Consider the following 26,749-nt stretch of genomic DNA (forward strand, 5'->3'; position numbering starts at 1 on the left):
GCTTGGTCTGTGTGACTGGCACCCCTTTTGGCTGTGCAGTGTGCAGGCTTCATGGATTTATGTGTTAACTGCCTGCTTAGAATCCATTCTTCCCTTTCATTAAACTTTCTAGGAATCTTTCTCTTAACATGTGAGTGTTCTCTAATTTTTTCATTTTTTTTTTAATCTTCTTTGTCTATATAGTATAGATTTAACCTAAGTTCTATTGGCTTAAGAAATGAGATATTCTTCTCTGATGCTTGGCACTCATTAAGTCTTCTCATTGAAGTCTGAGTTAGATGATTTGATTAGCTTCAGACAGTATCTCTGTGTGATCTTTCTCCCTGTTTTAAAGGTAAAGTGTTATTAACAGTTTACTGACCTACTAGTGAAGACTTGGCAGAAGGCATCCACCCTAAAATAGGCTTAGTTAGGGGTCAGGGAGGGAAAGCTGGCTGATCCTTACATATTATTAAGAACTTCCAGGTTGGGCATGGTGACTCACGCCTATAATTCCAGCACTTTGGAAGGCCAAGGCAGGTGCATTACCTGAGGCTGGGAGTTCAAGACCAGCCTGGCTAACATAGTGAAACCCTATCTCTACTAAAAATAAAAAATTAACTGGGTATAGTGGTACATGCATGTAATCACAGCTACTAGGGAGGCTGAGGCAGGAGAATTGCTTGAACCCAGGAGGTAGAGGTTGCAGTGGGTGGGGATCACACCACTGCACAACAGTGTGGGTGACAGAGTAAGACTCTGTCTCCAACAACGACAACAAACTTCCAGTAGAGGCCCTGCTCAAGCCCTGAAGACAATCTCCTCAAATCACCAAGTTTATCTTGGTGCTCACACTTCCCTCTTCTGGTGGCCAGCAAGTCAGCATATTTGGCTTGCTGTCCACCTTTCTCCCTGGGTTGCACTGTCTGCTGCAATTCCATCTAAGTGAAGGTATTCAGGTGTGTTTCTGGCTTTGCCATAATCTCACTTTTTGATGTTGGGGCCATTAAATTCCCTCTTAGGTTTTTTTGTTTTGTTTGCCTGGGTTGGAAACAGTTTTATTTCAGCAAGCTGAAGATATTATTCCATTGTTTGGGCTGTGCTTTCTTTTTTGAGAGGTTGGTTATCATTCTTATTGTTGCTCCTTAAAAAGTGATCTTTATATTTTCCCTTATCTGATTGTTTTTAAGGTCTTTTTCTTTATTTTTGGTTTTTAGCAGTTTTACTATGTTGTAGTAAAGTACAGTTTTCTTTGTTTTTATCTTGTTGGGTTTCATAGAGCTTTTAAAAGCATGGCTTGATGTTTTAAATGAGGTTTGGAGATTTGCCAGCCTTTATCTATTCAAAGATTGCTTCTGTTCGATTCTGTGCTTCCTATTTTCTCTTCCCTCCTCTCTCTCCTCTCCTTGCCTCACTTCTTTTTGCCTCACTCTTTTGCCCCTCCTCCTCTTTGCTGCTCCTCTGTGACTCCAATTACATGTGTGTTAGATCTTTTAATTAGATATACTGTGCCTCTCATGTTCTTTTATGCATTGTCTATCATTTGTCTCTCTGAGCTTTATTTTATTCATAATATGGCCTATCTTCCCAATCATTTTCCCTGCCTCTTTTTAAAAACCTATTCACTAAGTTCTTCTTTCCAGTGACTATATTTTCAGTTGTAGAATTTCCATTTCTTCTTTTTTATTACAGATTTCATTTATCTATTGAAATTTTTATCTGGTTTCCTATTGAACAGATTAAGCATTGCTACTTTAAAGTTCATGTCTTATTACCACATAATCTGAATCCTCTATGGGTCTGTTTCTTCGGTTCGTTTCTCTTGCTAATCACATTGTCTTATCTCTGTGCATGCCGTATTTTATTGCATGCTAGACACTTCTACATAAAAATATGTAGAAAAAATTTGAGCCTAGGCTGATATTTCCCTTCAGAGGATTTAAATTTACTTCTGAGGTAGTTTGGGACAGCTAGCACTCCCAGGTCATCTAGATCCAATTAAAGATTAAGATGACTTGAAGTTGAGCTTTAATCGTTGCAAGGGTCTGTAAATTTCCAGCTCTCCCTTATTCCTAGGGAACTCTCCACGTGCCAGAAAGTACGCCAAGTGCTTTACAAGCTGTCTCAGCAACTCTTCACAACAACTTTATGAATTAGATATTATCTTCATTTTACAAATGACAGAATTGAGACTCTGAGATATTGAGTGAACTTTTCCAAGTTCATGCAGCTAGCAGTGGTGGAGCCCAAGTAACCACTGCACTGGAGGTGAGATATAACAGAAGCATAAATTATGGGCTGAGGGAGAGAGAAGGGAGAAAGGCTTCTGAGCATCCGTGATTTTTCAGATGGGCAGGGCTGGGACTAGGGTCATGCATGACCCAAAGAGTGATTGCCTCCTTAACTTTTGTACCATATGTGCCACTCTTGTTCACCCTTGTCCTGACCCTGAAGCTGGACCTACTTTGAGGTCCTGATATTTTACTTCCACGGGGATATTAGAGCAGTCTGGCTTTGAGACTGCTCTAATATCCCCGTGGATAACTACCCATCCTGCTCACCCCCAATTCTTACTATTTTGCCTTCATAGCAATCGCTTGTTTTACCCTGGCCCTATATGCTGAGTAACTGCATATCATATGTTTTATAGGCCAGCAACCAACTCATTTCACTGGAAAAAGCTTAATCTTGGCTGGCGGAAAAGTCATTCAATTGCCACCATGTTACAGGATTCTTTCAGGGCTGTGTTGAGCTCTTCACAGCATTTTTCAGGCACTTATGGAGCAAAAATTCTTTGGCATTTCCCAGGCTGACACTTCAGCAGCGCCAGGATAAAACATATGATGCTTTTTAAAAAGCACATCCAGAGGCAGCCCCTCCTGTGCCACCATCACAGCTGTTTTGTGACTTTCCCTTTGAAGCCAGAGGGGCTATTAACTTTCCCAGTGAGGTGATACTTACAGGCTAAATTGCTCACCTCTTCACTGCCAGGAAATAATGGGCATTGCCATCCTCATCATTTACCAGCTTCTTGATCTGGGCGGGTACATCTGCAGCTTCATTACCTTGAGTCTATTTTGTACTTGCAGGGTCTGCTCTCCTTTTTTTGAGCGTTCTTGTAATTAGCTTAACCACATCTGCTGTTGCCAACTAGAATATGTCTGTGAAAAAAGAAAATATATTTACACTTTGCAGATTTTGATACACAATTAGGCTTTTTCTAGCGTACGGAGCATGTGGTCTAATATGTCAGTTAACTAATCAACATTTATCCAGAACTCACCACATATGGAGGGGCTTGGAGACTGAAGTGAATAAAGACTTCCCCTTGGCCAAGTCCCTGTAAATTGTTCAGGCAGACAAACAGCCCCGGTAAAGAGAGCTACCTGCTCTAAGGCAATGTTTAATAGAACACCTGATTCCCAAGGAGCTTGATGGGTCATCTGGCCCAATATCTGAGGCTCAGAGAGGGCAAGTTACTTGTGCAGGGTCACACAGCAGAGCATGATTTCTGGACTCAGTCCCCTAATTTCTGCACAAAATCTGCATAACAGGACATATTGCATTCAAAAGGCATTTATGACAGAAGCAGCTGGAATCAGGTCAGGAAAGCTTCTTTGATTATTTTTTCCTTTGGAGAAAGATTCTTGAAAGACGTATGTGTCAAACCAGGTTTTGAGGGCAGTGTGAGATGGCCTACACAGTGAAAAATACCCTTTTCTCAATAGAACTCTGTAAGTCCTTTGTGTGAAATTTCAGCAAAGCTGAAATTGACCTGAAGTTTCATTAACTCCAAGAGCACAAGAAGCGACATGTTTTTATCTTAGAGTTCTGCCTTCAAAACATTTTATTTTCTGCTTCACTGATTAAGATGTAGTCTCTGTTGGATCAAACATAAATCCTTTTTATTTTTTTGTAGTAGTGCATAATGGCTTTTCTGGAGATTCTTGACACATCGAAGGGGTGGGGATCTTTAAGACTCAAATGTTTGGAATCTGATGAAAGCTCCTTCTCCACTACCCTCCTGTGGTTCTTGTGTAATTTTATGAAGTTGAGAAACTCTATCATCCATATTTGTTCTTTCCCTCTATACTGTGAGCTTACTAAAAGCTCTGTGTTGTTAGTTGTTAGCCTTGTGGCACACCTTAAGTGATCGCTAAATGTTGGTTACCCTTGTAAATGAACATGTTTATCAGTGAACAAATAAATATGGTAAAATGCATGGCCCTTGTATTTTAAGCTGGAAACATTGCTTTTGCTAACAAAACAGTGAAGGTGTTACTGATGAGGTGGTTGTGTGGCGCTGTTGCCTTCCTTGTGTCTCTCCGGCGTCTAACTCACCCTTGCCTTGTATGGTAGGTCCCGCCATCTGGGCTGCAGGGGCTCCCACCCATTGAGCCACCAGACATCACCCAGATCTACCCGGTTCCTGCCAACATTCGGCCGGTGCTGAGCAAATACCGAGTGGAGGTACGGGTCAAGGGAGGAGCTGAGTTGTTCTCTGGGACTCAAGGGCAGTGGCCCTGCCTGAATTGTAGAAGAGGTGGAATGGAATGAGCAGGAGACCTAGATAAAAAGAATGAGCCCTTAAGGATCTGTGCAGTTCTTTCCTGGAGGAACATAACGTGGTTCTTAGGGAGCAGGTCTGACTTGTCCACCCAAAGTCGGGGCAGGGGTGGGGCTCCTCCGTGGGTCTGTGGTGACAGCTCTGCTGGTTGTCTTCTTAGGTTCTCTTCTGGGGAGTTCGTGAAATGAAGAAGGTGCAGCTCCTCTCGGTGGATCGGCCCCAGGTTCTCATCGAGTGTGGAGGACGAGGCGTGAAGTCCTGTGTGATCCAGAGCTACAAGAACAACCCGAACTTCAGCGTCCAGGCTGATGCTTTCGAAGTGGTGGGAGTTTCTTACTTTCCTGACCTGGCTTATTGCTCATTTTTCCACGATGAGATGTTTTAGAATTTCAGATGTCCACTACCTGCGAGAAAGAACTAATTTAGTGAAAAGCCAGAATTTCACAATGAGCTAAAATAGGCTTTTGTTGTTGTTTTGTTTTGAAGCTTCCAGTGTTGATCATACAACAATCAAAGCAGGTTGACAAACTTTGCCCAGAACTGTGGTTTCCAAGGTGTGGTCCCCAATTCATCAACATCAGCATCACCTGAGAACTTGCTAGAAATGCTCATTCTTAGGCCCCACTTGTTCTGAATCAGAAACTGTTGTGGGGAGGGCCAGACATCTCTGTTTTAACAAGGCTTCCAGGTGATTCTGATATACACTAAAATCTGAGAACCACTGGTTTACAAAATTTATTTTAATGGCTACATTTTAAAAAAAAGTATTTGTACTTAGAATGTCAAGAGTTTACATGTGAATTTAGGCTTCTGAAGTGATTTTTCGACATCTGTGCTGTGCTTTTATTTCAATATTTCAACATATTTTTTGTGCTTTGATTTGAAACTAATCGCAAAGAAAAAAATTGCTTTATGCAACCCAGCCTGCTCCACTGGGCGTATGTCCCCAGTTAGCAAAGGCCGCAATGGAAGACTATGCATGGTGCTTGCAAACCTTTTCTATCAGGCTGCAGTGAGTCTCAGGGGCCACCAGGGAAAACAAGTGGCTGGGGCACTGCCCCCTCAATCTCAGCTCTGTACCAAATGGCCCAACTTTCATCTCTTTTATATAATGGCCCTAGAGAAACTGTCATTGGAGATGAGAGTTCTGCTGTCAGATAATGACAAAATAAGAGGTCTGAAAATGACTGCGAGAGAGAGATTTTTGTCATTTAAACCTGGGACAAATTGTTATTAAGGCAGACTTCCTATCTGGGTGAATTACCCCCTGGCTTGGGAAGACACTGCTTCAGAGTTTTGGCAAGCTGTAGGACTGGCCAGGAGGGACAGAGTGGCAAGGTGGGGACAAGGGAGGCTGGATGTCCAGCTTGCTTTGGCTCTGCCCATGGAAAGATCAGCAGGGCTCAAGCAGCCAGGCCCAGTGCCCTCTTCATTCCAGCCTCTCCCTGCAGGAACTGCCTGAGAACGAGCTTCTGCACCCACCACTGAGCATCTGTGTGGTAGACTGGAGAGCTTTTGGGAGAAGTACGCTTGTGGGAACCTACACCATCAACTACTTGAAGCAGTTTTTATGTGAATCCAGAGAGCCCCTTGCCCTCATCTCACAGGTGGACGGAACCCAAGTTGGGCATGGTGAGAAGCTGCTCCTAGATTTTGTAGCTGTAACTATAAAGTCATGGCCCCTGCAGAGTGCCTGCTATGGGATTGGCTCAAATGATGCCCCACAGCCAAGTGGCTGGGTGGATCTTTCCGATGAGCTTGCTCCTGCAGTGGCCTCTGCTTTTGTTGGCTGCCACACTCTTACTTTAACTCATATCAGGTCAATTTCTCTAAGACACCTTCCTTGACTATGACTTAAGCTCCTTCCTGCCTCCACTCTGACATTTTACTTGGCTCTGTGCTTGATGTTGTTTCAGTTTGTTCCATTTTGGGTCTCAGGCGCACAGAGTTGAGTTCATTGCATGTCTCATTTCCATGCTGTATAATCGTCATTGGTCTATTCAAAGATTCTTTCTTATTCTATCCACGGTCCTCCTACACCTTATTCCTATCTCTAATCCCAGTCTCCTCCCCGCTGCAGGCCCTACACCACCATCCTTGTCAAATTTAAATCGATTTAATCTACCTAAATAATATGATGCTATGATTTTCATTTGGTTTCCTGTTCTTTTCACTCAATTCTGGGTTTTAAGATCTGTCCATATTGCTGTGTGTACATTAGCCTGTTACTGCTCCTCACTGCATCTACCACACTTGACTTTGCCTTTCCTCTCATATTAGACCCACTGGCTGCCTCAACTCCCTCTTCCACAGTCAGTGCTGCAATGAATAGCCCTGTGTGTGTTCCCTGAGGGAAGATGCTATGTGGGAATTTCTCTGGCATGTACACCCAGGGGTGAGACTGCTGGGTCCCAAGAAATACGCACATCTATTTTCATTAATTAGAGCCAGGGCCACTCCAGAGAGCTTCACTGATCTATGCCAGTCTATATCAGTCTATACTGCCATTACTGCATTTGGAACCCCATTTTTCTCCTCAGCAGCACCTCCTATTATCCAACTTTCTAAATTTTTGTTTTGCTTTGGTTTGGTTTTAGTTTTTTGCTACTCTGTGGATATAAATTAGTATCTCTTTTTTTATTTTAACTTGAATTTCTCTGCTTGCTACTGTTTGTACATACTTCATACCTGACTGCCATATTAATCTTCCTTCTGTGATGCTGGCTCATGTCTTTTGCCCATATTTTATGTGCTATAATTTTCTTTTTGATTCACAAATTCTTTGTATTTTCTAGATATTAAAATCCTGTAGATTGTAGATATCATTGGGTTAAATTTTCTGTTGAAAAGTCAGCAAATGGGGAGGGAGAAACTCTGGAGGCTGTAGCAGCCATGGGGGTACCCAACTGGGAAATGTTCCTAAGTACTGTCTCCTACAGCATAAAACAGTGAGACGAGGACCTTTGGCAATGAAGGCCAGTGTTACAACCTTTCTATGGCGTCAACAGCCCAGTTAAGAATCTCATGAAGCTCTGGACATACCCCTGCTCCCTGCCAAGCACATGTACTTATGTGCCCAGAGTTCTACTTACAGTTGGGAGGTTCCTGGCCCTCTGGAGCTCTAAAGGCTCCCCAGATTAACGCACAGCAGGAGTCAATCTCCCCAGAAACAGAATCTGTATCCTAAACCTTGATTTTCATGATCCCAATGACCACGACTGATTAAAATTACTTTGAGGGATCAATAACAAATACAACCATTTATGGATGACCTACTATGTGCCAGATGCCTTACATCATGGTCTCATTTCATCCTCCCAATGAGATGGGTATTTTTACTGTCATTTTATAAATAAGGAAATGAGGTTCTGAAATATCAGGAACCTGGCATATTTGAATCCGGATCTGTGTGATTCCTAGTATTAGATCCCTGAAATGACCACCCTGTGATGCAGCCTAGTTCCCTGACCTGATGTGCTTTCATTTTAGAGATTTCAGATTCACTAACAGCCACTGAGTCCACTGGAGCCACCAGCACCTCCCAGGATCTCCCAACAGATGACATTTATGTGGATGTTGAGCCACCTCCCACAGTGGTGCCCGACTCTGCCCAGGTTCAGCCAGCCATCGTGGTTGACATCCCTGACTCATCCCCGATGCTGGAGCCTGAACACAAACCTGTAGCCGGGGAGCCACCAAAAGATGGAAAACCTAAGGTCAGACTAAAATCCCTCTCCATATTACAAGGTTCATTGGAGTTTGCATTGGAGGCTTCAGACAATATGAAGCTGCTTGTGGGTGACCATGGGCAAGCAGCTTCACATTTCTGAGTATCAGTTCATCCTTTGTAAAATGGGGATGTTGATATCCACTTCACAGCATTGTTGGTCTAAGTATTATACCTCCATGATTCCCTGTTATAGAATCAGAAAGTTAATGTGCATGAAATCAGAGTGCTAGTCAAATGTGGCAGTAATATTTAATTGAACAGAAACTCTTCTTAATTCATTAGCTAGGAAAGACCATGGGTTTCTTCATGCAAGTGTGTTCCACAAATATTTAGACCATACTTTGTACAGGGTCATATGGGATTGACAAATACATAACCACAAAACAAGTTAATCTTTCTAAATTATACGTTTGAATGAAGAGTCTTTCTAAATTATATATTTTAGTGAAAAATCTTGGTGTATCAATTGCATTAAAAGAGAAGGCCATTTTAAGAAGGTCTTAAGGAGCCAGGTGTACTGACTCACTAAAAAAAAAAAAAAAATACTAAAAATTAGCCAGGTGTGGTGGCACTCACCTGTAATCCCTACTGCTCCAGAGGCTGAGGCAGGAGAATCACTTGAGCCTGGGAGGTGGAGGCTGCAATGAGGCAAGATTGTGCCACTGCACTCCAGCCTGGGCACCAGAGTGAGGCTCTGTCTGTCCTCCAAAAAAAAGTCTTAAGGAACAGCCTGCCCAGCAAATGGCAAAGGCTGAAATAAAAAGAACAGAGGAAAAGTGAGGTAGATGCATGGCAATTTGCACAGGTCGTTCTCATCTCATCCATGGTCAGTGACCTCTCTGATGTCTTACTAGGTTTGCTGCATTCTCCTAGCATTGCACCTGTGACTTTCTGTTGAATTCTCAGATTCAGTGTTCATCTCAGAGCCATAAAGCTGTGAGCTGCAGCAGGGAAGAGATAATTTTTCAATATCTCTGTATCCTCTGCACCTGATAGAGTGCCTAGGTCATAGTATGGACTCGAGATGATTTGGTGAGTGAATAGAAGATGAATGCATAATAAGTCCTGCACCCATAGCTGCAGCAGACGCCTGTCTTCTCCCACAAATGCCTCCTTTCTGCCACATGTCTGTCACTCCCTCTACTGCCACCCCAACGCTTATGTGATAGATGTCATTTACTTGTATCCATTCAAATCAGAAACGACACCAAAGAATTGCCTAAATTATGTCACTTAATCCTCACGACAGTGGTGGGCATTATTGTCCCTAGTTGAGGAAACTGAGAATTATAACATTTATATTAATTGCTTAATGATTTATAACCCAGGTCTGTCAGAAACTAATGCCTTTTCTGCTATGTCACATTGCATCATATAGTCTAGTTCTTATTTGTTGCATGCCTAGCTCCTGTACTCTAAGCTACCCAGTGTGGGATTTTGTCTAATTATCTACACATCCTCAGTGTCAAAAACAGTATCTCACACATGCTTAATAAATGCTAAATAAATGAAGGAATGATCAATAGATTCTTGAGCTTTCCTTTGTGGAAGTGATACAGAGAGCTGCTACCACAAAACCAGTGGATACCTCTGTGTGTTTTCCAGTGGACACCTAAATGTTTTCTTCCTCACAGGCCAGTTGACCAGGATGTAGCCAAATGAGGCTGAACTAATAATCCATCCTTCATCCCTTGCCAGGATCCTAGGACACCTTCCCGAAGGTCCACAAAGAGAAAAAAGAGAACCATAGCAGATGAATCTGCTGAAAACGTGATTGACTGGTGGTCTAAGTATTATGCCTCCCTGAAGAAAGCACAGAAGGTAGAGTCTCCCCTACCTGTGGCAGTCAAGAGACTCAATAAGAAAACACAGTACCTTCTCCCATCCTGAGTCCTTCATAACCTCCTTTTAAATGCCACTATACATAGGCCCTACTCAGGTGTGGTTTGGTTAACTGCAGAAGGGTAAAAAGCCTGGAAGAACCAGAAATCCTGAATTACAAAATTCCCACTTTTTGGCTGGAGCTGGCCCTAGGACACAAACTCTGCTGTAAATACTGGAAGGATGTTGACTCCAGTGTGGCGTCTGGAGGATCTGCCTCCCAGTCAGACTCAGGGGGGTCCAGCAGGAAGAAATGGGGTCTCTGAACAGGGAGGCATCAACGATTAGAGCCTCAGGAGATAACCCCAGTCTAAGGGCCTCAAGTCTCCAGCAGGATTCTGAGTTCACATGGGAAATTATCAAAGGCAGAGGCCTTGGCCTTAGCAAATGTTATTATAAGTAGGTTTGCATAGCAAGAGCATGGCCTCATGTCCATGGAACGAGATAGATCTAGTTATAAAGCTGGAGAGCCAGTGGGGACTATGCCTGGAGAGTGAGGCAAAAACTCAGCAACTGGATGTGATAAGATTTCTCATCCTTAAGTACAAAAGGGAAGAAAAATTAGTCGGATGTTATGTTTAATTGAATACTCTTCTGTCATTTGGAAAGGCTATGGTTGCATCTAGGACTATTTCTCAAATATTGATATGTACTAAAAGAGCAAATGTTAGCCCCTGCCTCCAACCTCCCTCCTTTTGCTGCGATGGACACTATCACTTCCTGTGAGAACTTGGCCCCTTCCCCTTTATCTGCTAACCTACCCAATCTGTGATACCATTCCAAGGACCAGACACGCCAACAGACACAGCTCATAGTGCAGACCAGGGCGATGCTCCAGGGAGGTGGAAAAATACTGGGGAGAGAGTTTGCTTGCCTTGTGGCTGAGGTACTGCATATAGGAGATAAAGATGTCTTGATCACACTTTTCTTAGATGTGTGGATGCCTCTTTTCTAGGACAGGGAGTAGCCCCCAGATCTTTACAAAAAAATGAGACTTCATTTTTGGGGACTGCTTAGAGACTGTTTGAATACTTTTAAAATGGTGTGTCTGGAAATGCAGAAGGCTGAGATCATTGCATTAGAATTGTAAGTCAGAATTAATAAATCGAGTATCGCAGTGTCAATAATCTTGTCTCTTCCTTTTTCAAAGGCAAAGGAGAGCAATCCCAAGAAGAAAAAAGGCAATATGGGTAAGCAGCTTTTCTGGGAACATTTGTCCATATAATAGGGCCATTTTTAGGAGAAAATTACAAAATGGAAGCCATGGTAGGTATATTAGAGCTCAACTCCCTCCTTTCCCAAGTTTAGAAACAATCTCAGGAAGAGGACAGCACTTTAAAATGTGGTCATGTGGCTCTTGGTGCTGGGCTAGAACCAGATCTCAGTTCTTCTGAATCCAGTTCAGGGCTGGAATGGACCCTTTGGCTCAAGTCCCTACGCTGACAGTCTTAATGTAGAAACCATAGAATAAAAATTGAAGTAATCTGGGATGGCCGGCCAAAATCAACATGATAAACTTTATTAGAGGTGAGTGTGAAGGCCTGGATTTAGGTTCCAAAACTCAGTTTACAGGATTGAGTAGATCTTGTTTGGCAGGAGCTCAAAAGAGAGGCTTCAGATTTCAAATTACCACAAACTCAATTTAAGCCAACAGTAGTTATCAGCCTAAATATAAGCAGCCAGTGTTGTTTCATTTGACGTTGATAGAAGTGGAAAACCAGAGCCAGGCTCAGTTCCTCAGACCACTTCTAATTAGCACATGTAATTCTAAGACCAACCCCACATCACAGGAAATAGTATCTTCATCTTACAAATAATGAAACAGAGGTACAAAGAGGGCAAGCAATTTGTCCAACATTACACAGCTAGAAAATAACAGAGCTAGAGTCCATATCTGGTGGTTTCTCCCCTGAAGAGTCTGCTGCTAAAAAATTGCTAAGTACTCCCACTAACAACTTTGCACGAGACCCTTAAGATATTTGAACCTCATGTTGAACTAAATGAATCTCAAGTCCCTTAACAGATCTGAGATGGAGTGAATGCAAAAAGCTTTGGCATCAGTCCAAGTCCCAAGTCTGTTCTTTGCTAGTTGGGTGAAGGGGCAAATTACTTATTCTCTCTGTGCCTAGTTTAATGAGTTCTTATGTGTGCTGTAACAGGCCAGCACGTTGCCCAGCCCTAGGGGATCCACTGACATTGCATTTATATGCGCATGTGGTATGTTGCAGTCATGGAGTGTACAGACTGTATGTAACAATCCTACAGCAAAAAGTTACTATTTCTTTTTAAAAAGAAGGGTCACAGCATAGGACATGCCTGAGCAAAAGGAAAGGAGAAGCTGGGCTTTGTTCCTTCTCATCTTAACCACCAGGAAAAATCTAATTTCTGCTGAATGTCCACAGAGGCAAAGCCAGATGAGGTAGTGGTAGATCTAGAAGATGGCCCAAAGAAGAAGAAAGATAAAATGCCCAAGAAGAAACTCAAAGATGATGGAATCCCCAACCTGGCCATCTTGCAGGTGTGTGGGGACATAGGCATCTCTGCCATGGGTGGGAAGGGATGCTCAGCAATGAGGTTCAGTTAGTGCTCTGGTTAACCCTAGTCATGCCTTTGTTTGACCAACTTACTTTGTCTTCATTATCACTGATGTAGAGAAGTAAACTTTGATGTGCATTTAAACCAAGACAAGGGAGCTTGTTCATTTTCCATTTTCTATACCCTCATATTGAGAAGGGGCATAACTTAAATTGTTTATTGTGGACCTGGCAAAGTAATCTACAGCATTTGAGTCCCCCTTCACTCACCTCTAGGTGCCTGACATCATCATGCAGATGTGTACACACTCAAGGTAGCAGGAGATTTAACTCCAACTAAAGTCAGTTCCATCAGGCCAATCTTAACATTAGTCACAGGAGATTAGCTAGAGGTATACTGATGGCTATGAAAATTTGAAGTGTAAAAATTACGTATCTAGGTAACCAATTTGGGTAAGCAATTTATACAGGAAAGTTGAACAAGTAATTTATTATACTACCAAACCTAAAACTCAACTCAATTTTGCATTTCCAAAACATATATATATATATATATATATATATATATATATATATATAATTTTCCACTTGGAAAATTCATGTGTATATGCATTACAATAAAAACAAATATTCCATTACTTTATATGTGTTAAAAATTGGATATTTAATGAACATTATTGATTTGAATCTCCTCAAAATATAGTCTATATCCAACAACCAATGGCATCAATTAGCTCTAAAGGTTTGTTGTATTTATACTTGTATGTTACAACTTTTTTTATTTATCTATACTTTTTGGAATTTAAAAGTCATCAACAAATTTCATAAAATGCAGAGTAGTAGTTTCAGGAGTGCTGAGCGAATCCATGTTTCTTATCTTGCTGAAGATAAATTACCAACAGCCTCAGATTTTTCCGAAGGGCATATATCGAGGCTGGTTTTGGAGAATCTTGGCATTTCTCATTATATCAATCCTGGGCCTTCCTTCCTCTTAGAACAGTATTCTCCCCTTTCCCTAAAGATATATGATGGTGATCTCGAGAGTGAATTCAACAATTTTGAAGACTGGGTGAAAACCTTTGAGCTCTTCAGAGGCAAGTCTACAGAAGATGACCATGGTCTTGATGGAGACCGAGTTATAGGAAAATTTAAGGCAGGTTCCATTGTTCATCCTTTCATTTGTCTCTCCCTGTTCATAAATATCAGGTAGGTCTCAATTCAGTTAATGGAATTGTGCAGTGCGGGATGTGTGTAGGGAAAATCCTTAATTTTTACTCAGGTTCCTTTCTAGAACGCCACAAAACCAAGCCCCAGTATTTTAAGATATTTTTGGCCTGTGACCAGTGGATTGGAGCTCAGTCTGGTGAAAAATAAGGAGACAGAGTCATTACCTGAAAGAAACACTGAACTTTACTTTGTTCTGTCCTTAATTTTTACTCAAGTCCCTCTCTAGAACCCCACAAAACCCAGTCCCAATCCTTTAAGGTATTTTTGGCTTGTGACCAGTGGATTGGAGCTCAGTCTGGTGAAGAATAAGGAGACAGAATCATTACCTGAAAGGAACACTGAACTTTACTTTGTTCTCTCCACCCCTGGCATACCAAATGTGTGATTTACGCAAACCCATCATCAGTTGGACAATTAAACTAATCAAACAACACAAGCCCTTCATTTGGCAGACTTACAGTGTGAACATCACAAAGTAGTGGCCAGTATTCACTATAAACCTACTACAAGCTGGGCCTTTCCATGCAGCATGCTATGTTGGAAATAGCACAGACATTGCAGTTTGCCCATCTGGATTCAAATCCTAGTTATAGTACTAACCAGCTGCATGATCTGCAACAAAGTGCTTCACTCCCCTAAGCCTCAGTTGCTATGTCTGGAAATAGGAATACTGTAGTCAGAATTGAATGAGATAATGGGGGATGCACTAGCACAGCACCCCACATGTAAAACACACTTGGTGTCCCATCTGTTCTGTTCCTCATACAACATTTCTGTGAGGAGGGTGTTAATGTGCAATATCAATTCACTGGTGTATCATGAAGAAGCTCAGATGCCAGCAGGCTGCATAAATTGTCCAAGGATATCCAACTGGCAAGTTTAGCACCAACCCAGGTCCTGTGGATTCCCAGGCTGTGCTCTCTGTGGGTTTTGGTGGGACATATGACCATCTCATTTCAATGGGTTGCATTTTGTGGTTCCAGGGCTCCTTCTGCATCTACAAAAGCCCTGAGGATTCTAGCTCCGAGGACAGTGGGCAGCTGAGAATCCAGCAAGGAATTCCACTTAATCACCCAGTCACAGTGCAGATCAGAGTGTACATTGTTGCGGTAAGCCGTCTTTGTTTGCTCTGAGGGGGTGTATTGATCTGCTTAGGCTGCCATTACAAAATATGGCAGACTGGGAGGCTTAAACAACAGAAATTTACTTTCCCACGGTTCTGAATGCTGTAAGTCCATAATCAAGTTGCTACCAGGGTTGGTGTCTTGTAAGGCGTCTCATGCTGGCTTGCAGGTGGCTGCCTTCTTGCTGTGTCCTCACATGGCGTTTCCTCTGTGCACGTTTATATAGGGAGAGGTTGAGCTCTGATGTCTCATCCTCTACAAATAAAGACACTAGCCCTGTCTTATTAGAGCAGCACCACTACGACCTCATTTAACCTTAATTACCTCCCTAAAGCCATGTCTCCAACAGTAACCTTAGGAATTAGGGGTTAAACATATGAGGGTATGAAGTCAGACTGGCAACACAGACATTTTATGGCTTTTCTGAGCATAGTAGTATCTGTTCCCTGTGGTTGCCTATGGCAGGAGAGGGAACCAAACAGGAGGGAAGCAGGAAACTACAGGAAAGAGTTAGCAGGAAGGACCAAGGAAGAACAGGGCAGCTGTTACGTGAAATTCTCCTCCCACAGCCATGCCTCTGCACTATTGCAGTAGGAAACTTCACTTTGAATGCATTTCTAAGTAAGATGTTAATTCCTCTTAGCTTCCCTCTTTCTGATAATGAAAGCATAAAACTTTGATTATGAAACTTTTTGGCCTCATTAGCAGGAAGCTCATGGCCAAATCTAATCTCAATCAAAGCAACTACATGAACCCCAATGGCTTATGGATTTGTTTTAATCTCCTGACCTTGGATGCAGTTTTTGTAATTGTATTTTATTATAATGATCTTTTTTATCTCAACCCTTTGCTTCCATTGCCTACATTCTTTCAAGGAAATATAAATGTAACATAAAATAAAAATGAATTATTCTTTAGTGCTAAGGGAGAAATAAATGTTCTTCCATCACGAAGTTCTCGGGTTTCCTTCATCATCCTCTGTATCATCACCACAACCACATGTCCCAGGGATGTTGTGATGAAAAGAACATAGTCTCTGTGTTCAAGGAAGTGACAGTGTAGTTGGAAAGATGAGAACTTGTAGGGTCACTGACAATGTTGGGTAGTCAACATGAAACACCACCCTCAGGATGCTTTAGACAAACTCAAAATTTTGCTCAGGGGGTCACTGGTGTTTTGGGAGAAAAATGCATTCCTTAAGAAACAGAACATACATTCAAATAAATTTGAATAGTGCATATTTCCTTCTCCAACCTTTGAGATTCACAAAACTCATTAGCACATTCAAGTCTCTGAGAATTTCAGAAGGAAATGAAAAAAAAAAAAAAAAAAAAAAAAAAAAAAAAAAAAAAACACCCTATTTAGTGATCTTGAACAGCATTTTCTAAACTTTTGACTCATACCTTTCCCTTTCCTACAGAAAATCTTGCAGAACTAAAGTTCTCTAAGATCCAGTTTGGGGAATCCAGAAATAGTATCAACAGTAGAAAGGAGAGGAAAGAATTTATGTGAACTGTGAACTACAGAGGTTGGAGAAAGATGTCTCCTTATTCATGGATTCATTCAGAAAGTATCTACTGCACACCTTTTATGTGTTCAGTACCCTCTAGACAAAGACCGGAGAAACAGATCAGGTTTCTGTCCTGGAGGTAGCATGGGGGAGGGAGGCCTTGGGCTAGAACTCGAGAACAGGAGGGACTTGAACAAACAGGGAGTCAGAGGGTAGCAGTCCTAGATAAATTCACTACAGTTATGGACAGTCAATATATTTCTAGCAGTTTGATTATGTGTGGTTTGCTCTCATACTAATATTTAATTAATTAAAGTCTCAAGTCTAATTAAAAGAATACTAACAAGTAAAAAAAAAAAAACACTGCTTAAAACTTGCATAAGGAAAGAAATAAAATTTCCCCACCTCTTTTTTTTTTTCCTTAACAAGATAGATTGAACTTTTTTTTTTTTTAAGATTAGTATGTACAGGTCTTCACTCCTTTTAGTAGCTGTATAGCATTTTCTTGAATAAATGTAGTATTCATTCATTCATTCTACAAGTGTTAAGAAGACCCTGTCCTATGTCCTAAAGTAATGAACAAGATAAACAGTGCCCTTGCTCTCATGGAGATTACATACTAGTTGGGAGTGATGTGGGGATTACGCAGATATAAAAATAAGCAAAGGAACAGATAAATTAACAGGATTTGTGTCAGAGATAACAGTTTTGTAAAGAATTAAAAGTGGTTGATGTGAGAAGGAGAAATGTGAAAGACTGCTTTGTATTGTGTTTCTTCCCAAGTAATTAACAAATAGGTTGCTTACAATTTTTGACTCTTAAACAATGTTCTAGTAAACATCCTTGAATATACAGCTTTATAGGCTCACACTATTCTATCTACAGGATAGAATCCTAAATATGGAATTGTTTCTCAGCTTTCATTGCTGCAGAGTTTCTCCATCTTTTTTATACCATTTCTTTTTTTTTTTTTCAAATTTATTTAAGTTCTGGGGTACATGTGTAGAATGTACAGGTTTGTTACATAGGTATACACTTACCGTGGTGGTTTGCTGCATCCATCACCGTGTCATCTACATTAGGTATTTCTCCTAATGCTAACCCTCCCCAATCCCCCCACCCCCTGGTATCCTTCCCCTACCCCCCTACCCCAGACAGGCCCCAGTGTGTGATGTTCCCCTCCCTGTGTCCATGGGTTCTCATTGTTCAACTCCCACTTATGAGTGAGAACATGTGGTATTTGGTTTTCTGTCCTTGTGTCAGTTTGCTGAAAATGATGGTTTCCAGATTCATCCATATCCCTGCAAAGGACATGAACTCATCCTTTTTTATGGCCGCATAGTATTCCATGGTGTATATGTGCCACATTTTCTTTATCCAGTCTATTATTGATGGGCATTTGGGTTGGTACCAAGTCTTTGCTATTGTGAACAGTACTACAGTAAACATATGTGTGTATGTGTCTTTATAATAGAATGATTTATATCCTTTGGATATATACCTAGTAATGGGATTGCTGGGTCAAATGGTATTTCTGGTTCTAGATCATTGAGGAATCTCCACACTGTCTTCCACAATGGTTGAACTAATTTACACTCCCACCAACAGTGTAAAAGCATTCCTGTTCCTTCACATCCTCTCCAGCATCTGTTGTCTCCTGATTTTTTAAGGATTGCCATTCTAACTGGCATAGGTGGTATCTCAATGTGGTTTTGATTTGCATTTCTCTAATGACCAGTGATAATGAGCTTTTTTCATAAGTTTGTTGGCTGCATAAATGTCTTCTTTTGAAAAGTGTCTGTTCATATCCTTCACCCACTTTTTGATGGGGTTGTTTTTTTCTCGTAAATTTGTTTAAGTTCTTTGTAGATTCTGGATATTAGCCCTTTGTCAGATGGGCAGATCATAATTTTTTTCCCATTCTGTTGGTTGCCAGTTCACTCTAATGATAGCTGCTTTTGCTGTGCAGAAGTTAAGTTTAATTAGATCCCATATGTCTATTTTGGCTTTTGTTACCATTGCTTTTGGTGTTTTAGTCATGAAGTCCTTGCCCATGCCTATGTCCTGAATGGTATTGCCTAGGTTTTCTTCCAGGGTTTTTATGGTGTTAGGTCTTATGTTTAAATCTTTAATCAATCTGGAGTTAATTTTTGTGTAAGATGTAAGGAAGGAGTCCAGTTTCAGCTTTCTGCATGTGGCTAGCCAGTTTTCCCAACACCATTGATTAAATAGGGAATCCCTTCCCTATTGCTAGTTTTTGTCAGGTTTGTCAAAGATCAGATGGTTGTAGAACTGTTGCGTTCTGAGGCCTCTGTTCTTTCCATTGGTCTATATCTCTGTTTTGGGACCAGTACCATGCTGTTATGATTACTGTAGCCTTGTAGTATAGTTTGAAGCCAGGTAGTGTAATGCCTCCAGCTTTTTTTTTTTTTTTTTTTTTTTGCTTAGGATTGTCTTGGCTATGTGGGTTCTTTTTTGGTTCCATATGAATTTTAAGGTGGCTTTTTCCAATTCTGTGAAGAAAGTCAGTGGTAGCTTGATGAGGATAGCATTGAATCTATAAATTACTTTGGCAGTATGGCCATTTTCATGATATTGATTATTCCTAACCATGAGCATGAAATGATTTTCCATCTGTTTGTGTCCTCTCTTATTTCCTGGAGCAGCGGATTGTAGTTCTCCTTGAAGAGGTACTTCACATCACTTGTTAGTTGTATTCCTAGGTATTTTGTTCTCTTTGTGGCAATTGTGAATGGCAGTTCACTCATGATTTGGCTTTCTGTTTGTCTATTATTGGCATATAGGAATGCTTGTGATTTTTGCACATTGATTTTGTATCCTGAGAATTTATTGAAGTTGCTTATCAGCTTAAGGAGATTTTGGGCCAAGATGATGGTGTCTTCTAAATATACAATCATGTTGTCAGCAAACCGAGAAAATTTAACTTCCTCTTTACCTAATTGAATATCCTTTATTTCTTTTTCTTGCTTGATTGCCCTGGCCAGAGCTTCCAATTCAATGTTGAATAGGAGTGGTGAGAGAGGGCATCCTTGTCTTGTGCCAGATTTCAAAGGGCATGCTTCGTTTTTGCTCATTCAGTATGATATTGGCTGTAGGTTTGTCATAAATAGCTCTAATTATTTTGAGCTACGTTTCATTAATCTAGTTTATTGAGAGTTTTTGGCGTAAAGAGCTGTTGAATTTTGTTGAAGGCCTTCTCTGCATCTATTGAGATAATCGTGGTTTTTGTCTTTGGTTTTGTTTATGTGATGGATTACGTTTATAGATTTTTTATACCATTTCTTCCATCTTCCTACTCTGGCCTTTCCTTAGAAAGTATTTGCTTTTGATAGTTTAAGTCCTAGCTTGTCTGGCATCAGACTTTACTCTCAGAAACAGATCATCATTCAACTGGTCAGTGCCAAATGCAAGACTCATAGGGTCATGGATTCAGAAACCATTAGTTCTGGGAAGGGCCTTTAGGTCCACCCCATGATTTTATAGATAGATCTCAGAGAGACATGACTTGCGCAATATCACACACTACTTAGAAATGTAGTCAGGCCCACTGCGGTGGCTCATCCCTGTAATCCCAGCACTTTAGGAGGCCAAGGTGGGAAGAATGCTTGAGCTCAGGAGTTTGAGACCAACCTGGTCAATATGGTGAAACCCCATCTCTGATACAATATTAGTAGGGTGTGGTGGCTCACACCGGTAGTCCCAGCTACTTGGGAGGCTGAGGTGGGAGGATGACTTGAGCCTGGGAGGCATAAGTTGCAGTGAGCCAAGACCATGCCACTGCACTCCACCCTGGGCAACAGAGCAAGATGCTGTGAAAAGAAAAGAAAAGAGAAAGAGAAATAGAAATATAGTAATGTGTCTCTTAATGATGGGAATACATTGTGAGAAATGTGTCGTTAGGCTGTTTCAGTGCTGTGCAAGTGTCAGACTCTATTTACACAAACCTAGATGGTTTGGCCTCCAACACGATGGAACAGCCTATTGCACACCTAGGCTATAAACCTGTATAGCACATTACTGTAGAAACTACTATAGGCAATTGTAACACAATGGTATTTATGTATCTAAACATAGAAAAAGTACAGTAAAAACACAGTATAAAAGATTTGAAAAAATGGTACACCTGTCTAGGGCACTTACCACGAATGGAGCTTGCAGGGCTGGAAGGTGCCCTGGGTGAGTCACTGAGTGAGTGGTGAGTGAATGTGAAGGCTAGGATGTTACTGTCCACGACTGTAGAGTTTAGAAACACTGTATACTTAGGCTACACTAAATTTATAAAATATATTTTTCCTTATTCAATAATAAGTTAACTTTAGCTTTCTGTAACTTTATAAACTTAAGTTTTTCTAACTTTTGAGTCTGGTCAAAACAACGTTTAGCTTAAAACACAAACATATTGTTCAGCTATACAAAAATATGTTCTTTATATCCTTAGTAAGGTTTTTTGTATTTTTTAATTGTTTTCTTTTTGTTTTGTAAACTTTGTTAAAAACTAAGACACATATACACACACAAACACACACACACACACACACACACACACACACACACACACATTAGCCTAGGGCAAAACAGGATCAAGATCATCAGTATCACTGTCTTCTACCTCCACAGCTTGTCCCACTGGAAGGTCTTCAAGGGCAATAACATGCATGGAGCTGTCATCACCTATAATAACACCTTTTGCTGGATATCTTCTGAAGGACCTGCCTGAGGATGTTTTACAGTTAACTTTTTTTTTTTTATAAAGAGAAAAAGTATACTCTAAAATAATGATTAAAAAGTATAGTATAGTAAATACATACATTTATTATCATGTCAAGTATCATTTACTGCACATGACTGTATACTTTTACATGACTGTTAGCACAGTAGGTTTGTTTATAGCAGCAGCATCACAAACATGTGAGTAATGTGTTGCACTACAACGCTGCAACAGATATGATGTCACTAGATCATAGGAATTTTTCAGCTCCTTCATAATTTTATAGGACTGCCATCATACATGTTGTCAGTCCTTGACCAAGACATCATTAAGAGGTGCATTACTGTAGAACTGGAACTCAAACTCATGGCTTCTGCTTCCTGGTCCAGTGTTTTTCTCATTTTTCTGTGCCAAGAGCTTCTTTTCACTGAGGGGATGACTCCAGAGAAAGCTGATCTTGGACAGAGCCAATAATTTTTCTTTTAACAGCAAAATGTGGATGCTAAAGCAGTGTTCTTAAACTTGGCTGCACACTAGAATTATCTATGGAGTTTTTCAAAAGCCCAAAGCCCTGGCCCATTAACTCAGACTATCTAGAGACAGAAATCAGGTATTAGCATTTTTGAAAGCACCCAGGTAATCCAAGTGTACAACCAATATTGAGAGCCACTGAACCAAAGACATTTTCTTTTTCCTTTCCAGGCATTTAATCTTAGCCCAGCTGATCCAGATGGCAAATCAGATCCCTACATTGTGATCAAGCTTGGCAAAACAGAAATCAAAGACCGGGATAAATACATCCCCAAACAACTGAACCCAGTATTTGGAAGGTCAGTGGCCATCTGGGCTGTGTTTTATTATCCTTTCTGCATTTGTTCCTGCTGTGTTTCTGTGGGGATAGGGTATGTATGTGTGTGTTCCTGGGTGAAATGGTGGCAGGAAGTTAAACACTGGCTTTTGCTCTTGGTAATAACCAACCAAACCTATGTTCATGGAGCAGGGTTGAATTCTTCCATGGTTCCCTGAGGAATTAGGTGGTACTTGATCATTATACCCATAGCTTTCTTTATTATAATTTTTTTCTTTTTCTTTTGCATGTGTGTGTGTGTGTGCGTGTGCGTGTGTATGTGTGTGAACTTTAGTAGAGAAATACCCACAGCTCTCTAATGACCATTTTCTAGATTTTAGATTTAATGGACATCTTGCAGGGTCATTGGATTCAGCCTAGTGCTTTTGAACAGAGCAGAGATTTCCTTTTTATAAACAAGGCAGCAAAGGGCTAGAAAGATTAAGAAACATGTTCAAGTTCAGATGACTCACAATTGGAGGATAACGGGACACAAATCTGGTCTTTTGTCTCCTACTAAAGGGATTTTTCCATCATATCATTTTGTGGTTCATTTGAGGTGACCCCTAAGGTCAAAAAGTTGAAGTTGTCCTCAAGTTGTGCTTTGTTTTCCTGAAAAGTGCTAAAAGCTATTGCATTTGTGTAAGTGGACTAGGCATTCACCAGCTCACAGCAGCACTGCAATGCTATTGATCCTATAATAGGGTGTGCTTCACATTGGTGTTCCCTGTTCAAGTTTGTGCACGTCTGTCACTGTCTCTGGAACCAAGGTGACCTGGGTATCACTCTGCCACATACAAGCTCTACAACCTTATGCAGATAGCTTAACCTGTCTGTTCCTAGTTTTCCTGACCGGTAAAGCAGCAACAGTGACACCTGACTCTCAGATTCCTTTAGAAGATTAAATGTGTAAAGCACCTACATGTCACATTGCCTATGCCAGCACACAGTTGACATACAAAACACATCAGCTCCCTTCCTCTCCACCTTGGTAATTGTAGCAATGGATACATCTTTAGTGTGTTTAATTTCTTTTTTCTTGAGTAAGCAGGAGTGTGGAATAGAATCTCCATCGGCCCCATTTAAATTAATTTACACATCCTTGATCACTTTGGAGCCTCTGACATTTGAACAGCACTAGCCTCTTACATTTTATTGCTCCTGAGAAAATAAGGGCTATAAATGATCTTGCCTGTCCAGATTAATGAGAATGACAGTGCTGGGGAAGCTTACCCTTGCCTCCCTCATCCAGAGATGACCTTCATTGTCATCTACCATTTATGTAACTAGTGCTTCAGTGTGACAAGCACTTGGCAGGCACTTTTTATTAGCTACTTTCACCACAGTGCCATGAACTAGACTTGTTTTACAACCCATGTTATATGGCCATGGCAAACAAGAGAAGATGATGATGAAAAAAATGTTCTCTCCTGCCTCTGGCATTGCAGCACCTCATCCAAAAGCTCTCCAGATGTGGATGTTTTGCTGGAGATGTATTTAATTTTTACTCAGGAACAAAAGTTGCCAGCACAATCCCACAGTGTTCCAGCAAGAAGAGCAGAGGATTCTTGTGCCTGACCTGGGGTCTGGGGAATCCCTCATGACTTCAGTGCCCTAGTATCCCTGTGAAGGTGTGCCCTGGTATCTTGCATTGCTTTACTTTTCTTCGTAGCCTCTGACATGGATTAGATGTTTATGGATTTATTGGCCATCTCCCATCTCCCCACTAGAATGTAAGAAGTATTTGAGCAGGGAGTTAGTCTAGTCTGGTTAATGCCACATCTCCAGCACCTAGAACAGGGCCTGGCACACAGCAGGTGCTCAGTATGTATCTGTGGAATGAACAGATGGATGGATGGGTAGGTGAGTGGATGGGTAGATGGACAAAATGCCAGTCAGTTGTCCATGGGATTTAATAGGGCCCTATCTCCACATCAACTTGTGGTGCATGTCTATAGGCTTTGACAGTTTCTTCCTTATGGCTCTTATGGTTTCCCAGAATGCTTCCCATTGTCTCCACTACCTTGATAATTAACCATAAAGCAAAATGATGAGATCATAAGGAACTGATCAATGGGTTAATAAAACAGCTCTCTATCTCTTCTTCCTCATTCACATCTACAGGCAGTTGTCCTTGCTGTGCCCTCCCCATGAGATGCCTTTCCTTTTCTTGTCCACCTGCAGAACTTCCTCCCTTCCTCACAATTACTGGGAATCCACTATGTGTCAGGCACACTGCTAAGTGCTGGGACACAATGGGGACCAAGCCACAGTCTATACCTGCAAGGTGCCCATGAATATTGAGAGAACATCAAATAAATGCATGATTACAATAGGCTGCTGCAAGTCCTGTGAAGACACTGGGAAGGCATCAGACCGTCTTGGGAGTGTGAAGGGGGTGGGAAGGGATGGGTGTTCTTTGCCGTGCAAAGTCTGGAGTATAGGGAGGACGTGATGTGGCAGGAACTGTTACCAGTCAGGGTTCTACCATGGGAAGGGACCTAGAGGAAAGAGAGATAATTTCCCAGGGCTTCCTTAACAAAGTATCATAAACTGTGTAACTGAAACAACAGAAATGCATTCTCTCACAGTTCTAGATACTGAAAGTGGGGTGGTGTCTGGGCTGCTTCCTTCAGTGGGCTGTGAAGGAGCCTCTGTTCCCTGCCTCCCTCTCGAATGCTGGTGATCTGCTGGCAATCCCTGGTGCTCCCTGGCTGGTAGATGCATTGCTCCAATATCAGCCTTCATCTCCACATGGCCTGCTCCCTGCACCTCTCCACATCATCTTCCCCCTGTGCATATCTGCGTCTGTGTCAAGTTTTCCTCTTTACAAGGACACCAGTCATACTGCATTGGGGCCCATCCCAATGACCTCATTTTAGCTTGAATACCTCTATTAAGACTCCACTTCCAAATAAGGTCAGATTCTGAGGCGCTGGGGCTGGAGCTTCCACTTATCTTTTGGTGGAGACACAGTTTGACTCATAGTAATATATACTGCTTTTGCCCTTTATTATGAGACTGTTGTTTTTGCTCTTAAGAGTTTTCAACTGGTTAGATGAGGCCTACTTAAATTATCAAGGAGAAACTTCTTCACCTAAAGTCAATTAATTGTGGATGTTAATTACATCTTTAATTACATCTACAAAATGCCACCATAGCAACACCTGGATTAGTGTTTGATCAAATAACTGGAGACTATAGTCAGGTAGACACATGACACTGACCATCACTCTGTGAGTAGATTGCAAGTGTTTTTTTCTTTCCAATCAGGTGGTCATTTTGATGATAGACTATGTGCCAGCTACTAGGGAGGTATAAAGGGTACATGACCCTATTTCCGTGGAACCTATGCGCTTATGAAGGAACCAGGCATTACAAAAAACTCATAAAATTGCCTGTCTGATGAATGCTATAAGGGAAAGGTGCAGGGGCCTTTGAGTCTGTATAATCGGGGAGCTTTACCTGGTTGGGAAAATGGCTAAGATGAGAAGTTCTGAAGATCTGGAGCAGGGAGAACTCCCATCTGCACTCAAGGCTCAGCTGAAGAGTCATCTCTGTGAAACCATCCATAGTCACCCCTCCCCAACAGGTGTATTAGTAACACCCTGCCCATAACTCTGTTGGAGCTCCTGCCATCTTAGTTAGCCATATTCTTATCTGCCTTTCCACTGGAAAGAAATTGTACTTATCTCGTAAAAACCACCGTGCCTGGCACGTGGTAGATACACAATACATGCTGAATGAATGAATGAATGAATGACCAAATGAACAATGGAACATCTTTGCTCTGAAGCTCAGATGCTCTTCATGCTTTCACCAAGTCTGTTTTTGCCCATTTCATGATGCATTCTATTTTCCCAAACCGCCTCATTGACACACAAGTTGGTATAAGGCTAGTTTTTCCCTGGGTGACTGGAAGTTCAACCATAGTGGGCTGTTTTGGTGACTTTTACTAACAGCTCCAGTTAAAATTCAGGTAAGATCAATCTGTGGGCCCACAGCTTGGGGAGATGAACCAGGGCTATTAAGTCTTCTGTCATGGTTGCCAGCAGCAGTTAATCCCTTAATAAGTCCTTCCAGTGACAGTAATGGTGATAGTTCAGGGGCAGATGGCTGGGGGTTTCCTTGTGATGCACTTGCAGAATATCAATTACAGTTTAAAATGTAAGTCTTGGAGCTCAGGCAGGCAATGCTATGCCTTCAGAGAGAAGACATATGGATTTCTTTTCCACACCATATCCCTGGCCTGCTAGAGCCACTTCTGTCAGTTACAATCGCTGGAGCTGTCCAGCGTGTCTGCTTTTTTCTCTCTGAGGAGGGTTAATTGGCTTGGGCTTGCTGCAGTTGCTGTGCCTGCTTCACTGAAGAATGAGTGCCAGGGCTAAGTGGATCTGACCATGAGGGCAGCAGCCCCGACAGCCCCATGGACATGCAGGGAAATAATGAGCTCGCATTCTCTCTCCTCCCCTCCTCTTTGTCCATCACTCCCAGCCCAGCCCATCTTATACCAGAGCAGACAATCTAGACACCTGAAGAACATTGCTGTGTCCTTGATTTTGTTTTCAGGAAGGCATTTCCCTACAATGTAGAATTTTACTTCATATTTAATTTTCAAGTA

The 26,749-nt window shown here is 41.5% G+C and overlaps 1 protein-coding gene and 1 long non-coding RNA gene across 4 annotated transcripts in view; one reads left to right on the forward strand and one right to left on the reverse strand.

Annotated features, from left to right (window-relative positions):
* FER1L6 (fer-1 like family member 6) overlaps nucleotides 1-26,749 on the forward strand; it is a 212,071-nt gene that overhangs the window by 149,175 nt on the left and 36,147 nt on the right. For 2 of the 3 annotated variants that reach the window (XM_032253154.1, XM_032253169.1), the window contains 10 exons: nucleotides 4,339-4,449; nucleotides 4,707-4,868; nucleotides 5,998-6,178; nucleotides 8,036-8,262; nucleotides 9,975-10,097; nucleotides 11,308-11,343; nucleotides 12,556-12,675; nucleotides 13,713-13,844; nucleotides 14,902-15,027; nucleotides 21,984-22,111. In XM_032253154.1, coding sequence (XP_032109045.1) covers nucleotides 4,339-4,449; nucleotides 4,707-4,868; nucleotides 5,998-6,178; nucleotides 8,036-8,262; nucleotides 9,975-10,097; nucleotides 11,308-11,343; nucleotides 12,556-12,675; nucleotides 13,713-13,844; nucleotides 14,902-15,027; nucleotides 21,984-22,111 — 1,346 coding nt within the window. Of the gene's footprint in view, nucleotides 1-4,338; nucleotides 4,450-4,706; nucleotides 4,869-5,997; nucleotides 6,179-8,035; nucleotides 8,263-9,974; nucleotides 10,098-11,307; nucleotides 11,348-12,555; nucleotides 12,676-13,712; nucleotides 13,845-14,901; nucleotides 15,028-21,983; nucleotides 22,112-26,749 lie in introns of all 3 variants that reach the window. The other variant, XM_032253162.1, reaches the window with a different exon arrangement.
* LOC116533434 lies at nucleotides 5,441-20,790 on the reverse strand. Its single transcript, XR_004261292.1, has 3 exons — nucleotides 20,710-20,790; nucleotides 9,618-9,623; nucleotides 5,441-5,454 (listed from the first exon to the last, which is right to left on the reverse strand). It is a non-coding gene; the product is annotated as an uncharacterized LOC116533434 (long non-coding RNA).

Source organism: Sapajus apella, unplaced genomic scaffold, assembly GCF_009761245.1.
Source record: "Sapajus apella isolate SASKATOON/1434 unplaced genomic scaffold, GSC_monkey_1.0 scaffold3, whole genome shotgun sequence".
Classification (NCBI taxonomy): Eukaryota; Metazoa; Chordata; class Mammalia; order Primates; family Cebidae; genus Sapajus; species Sapajus apella.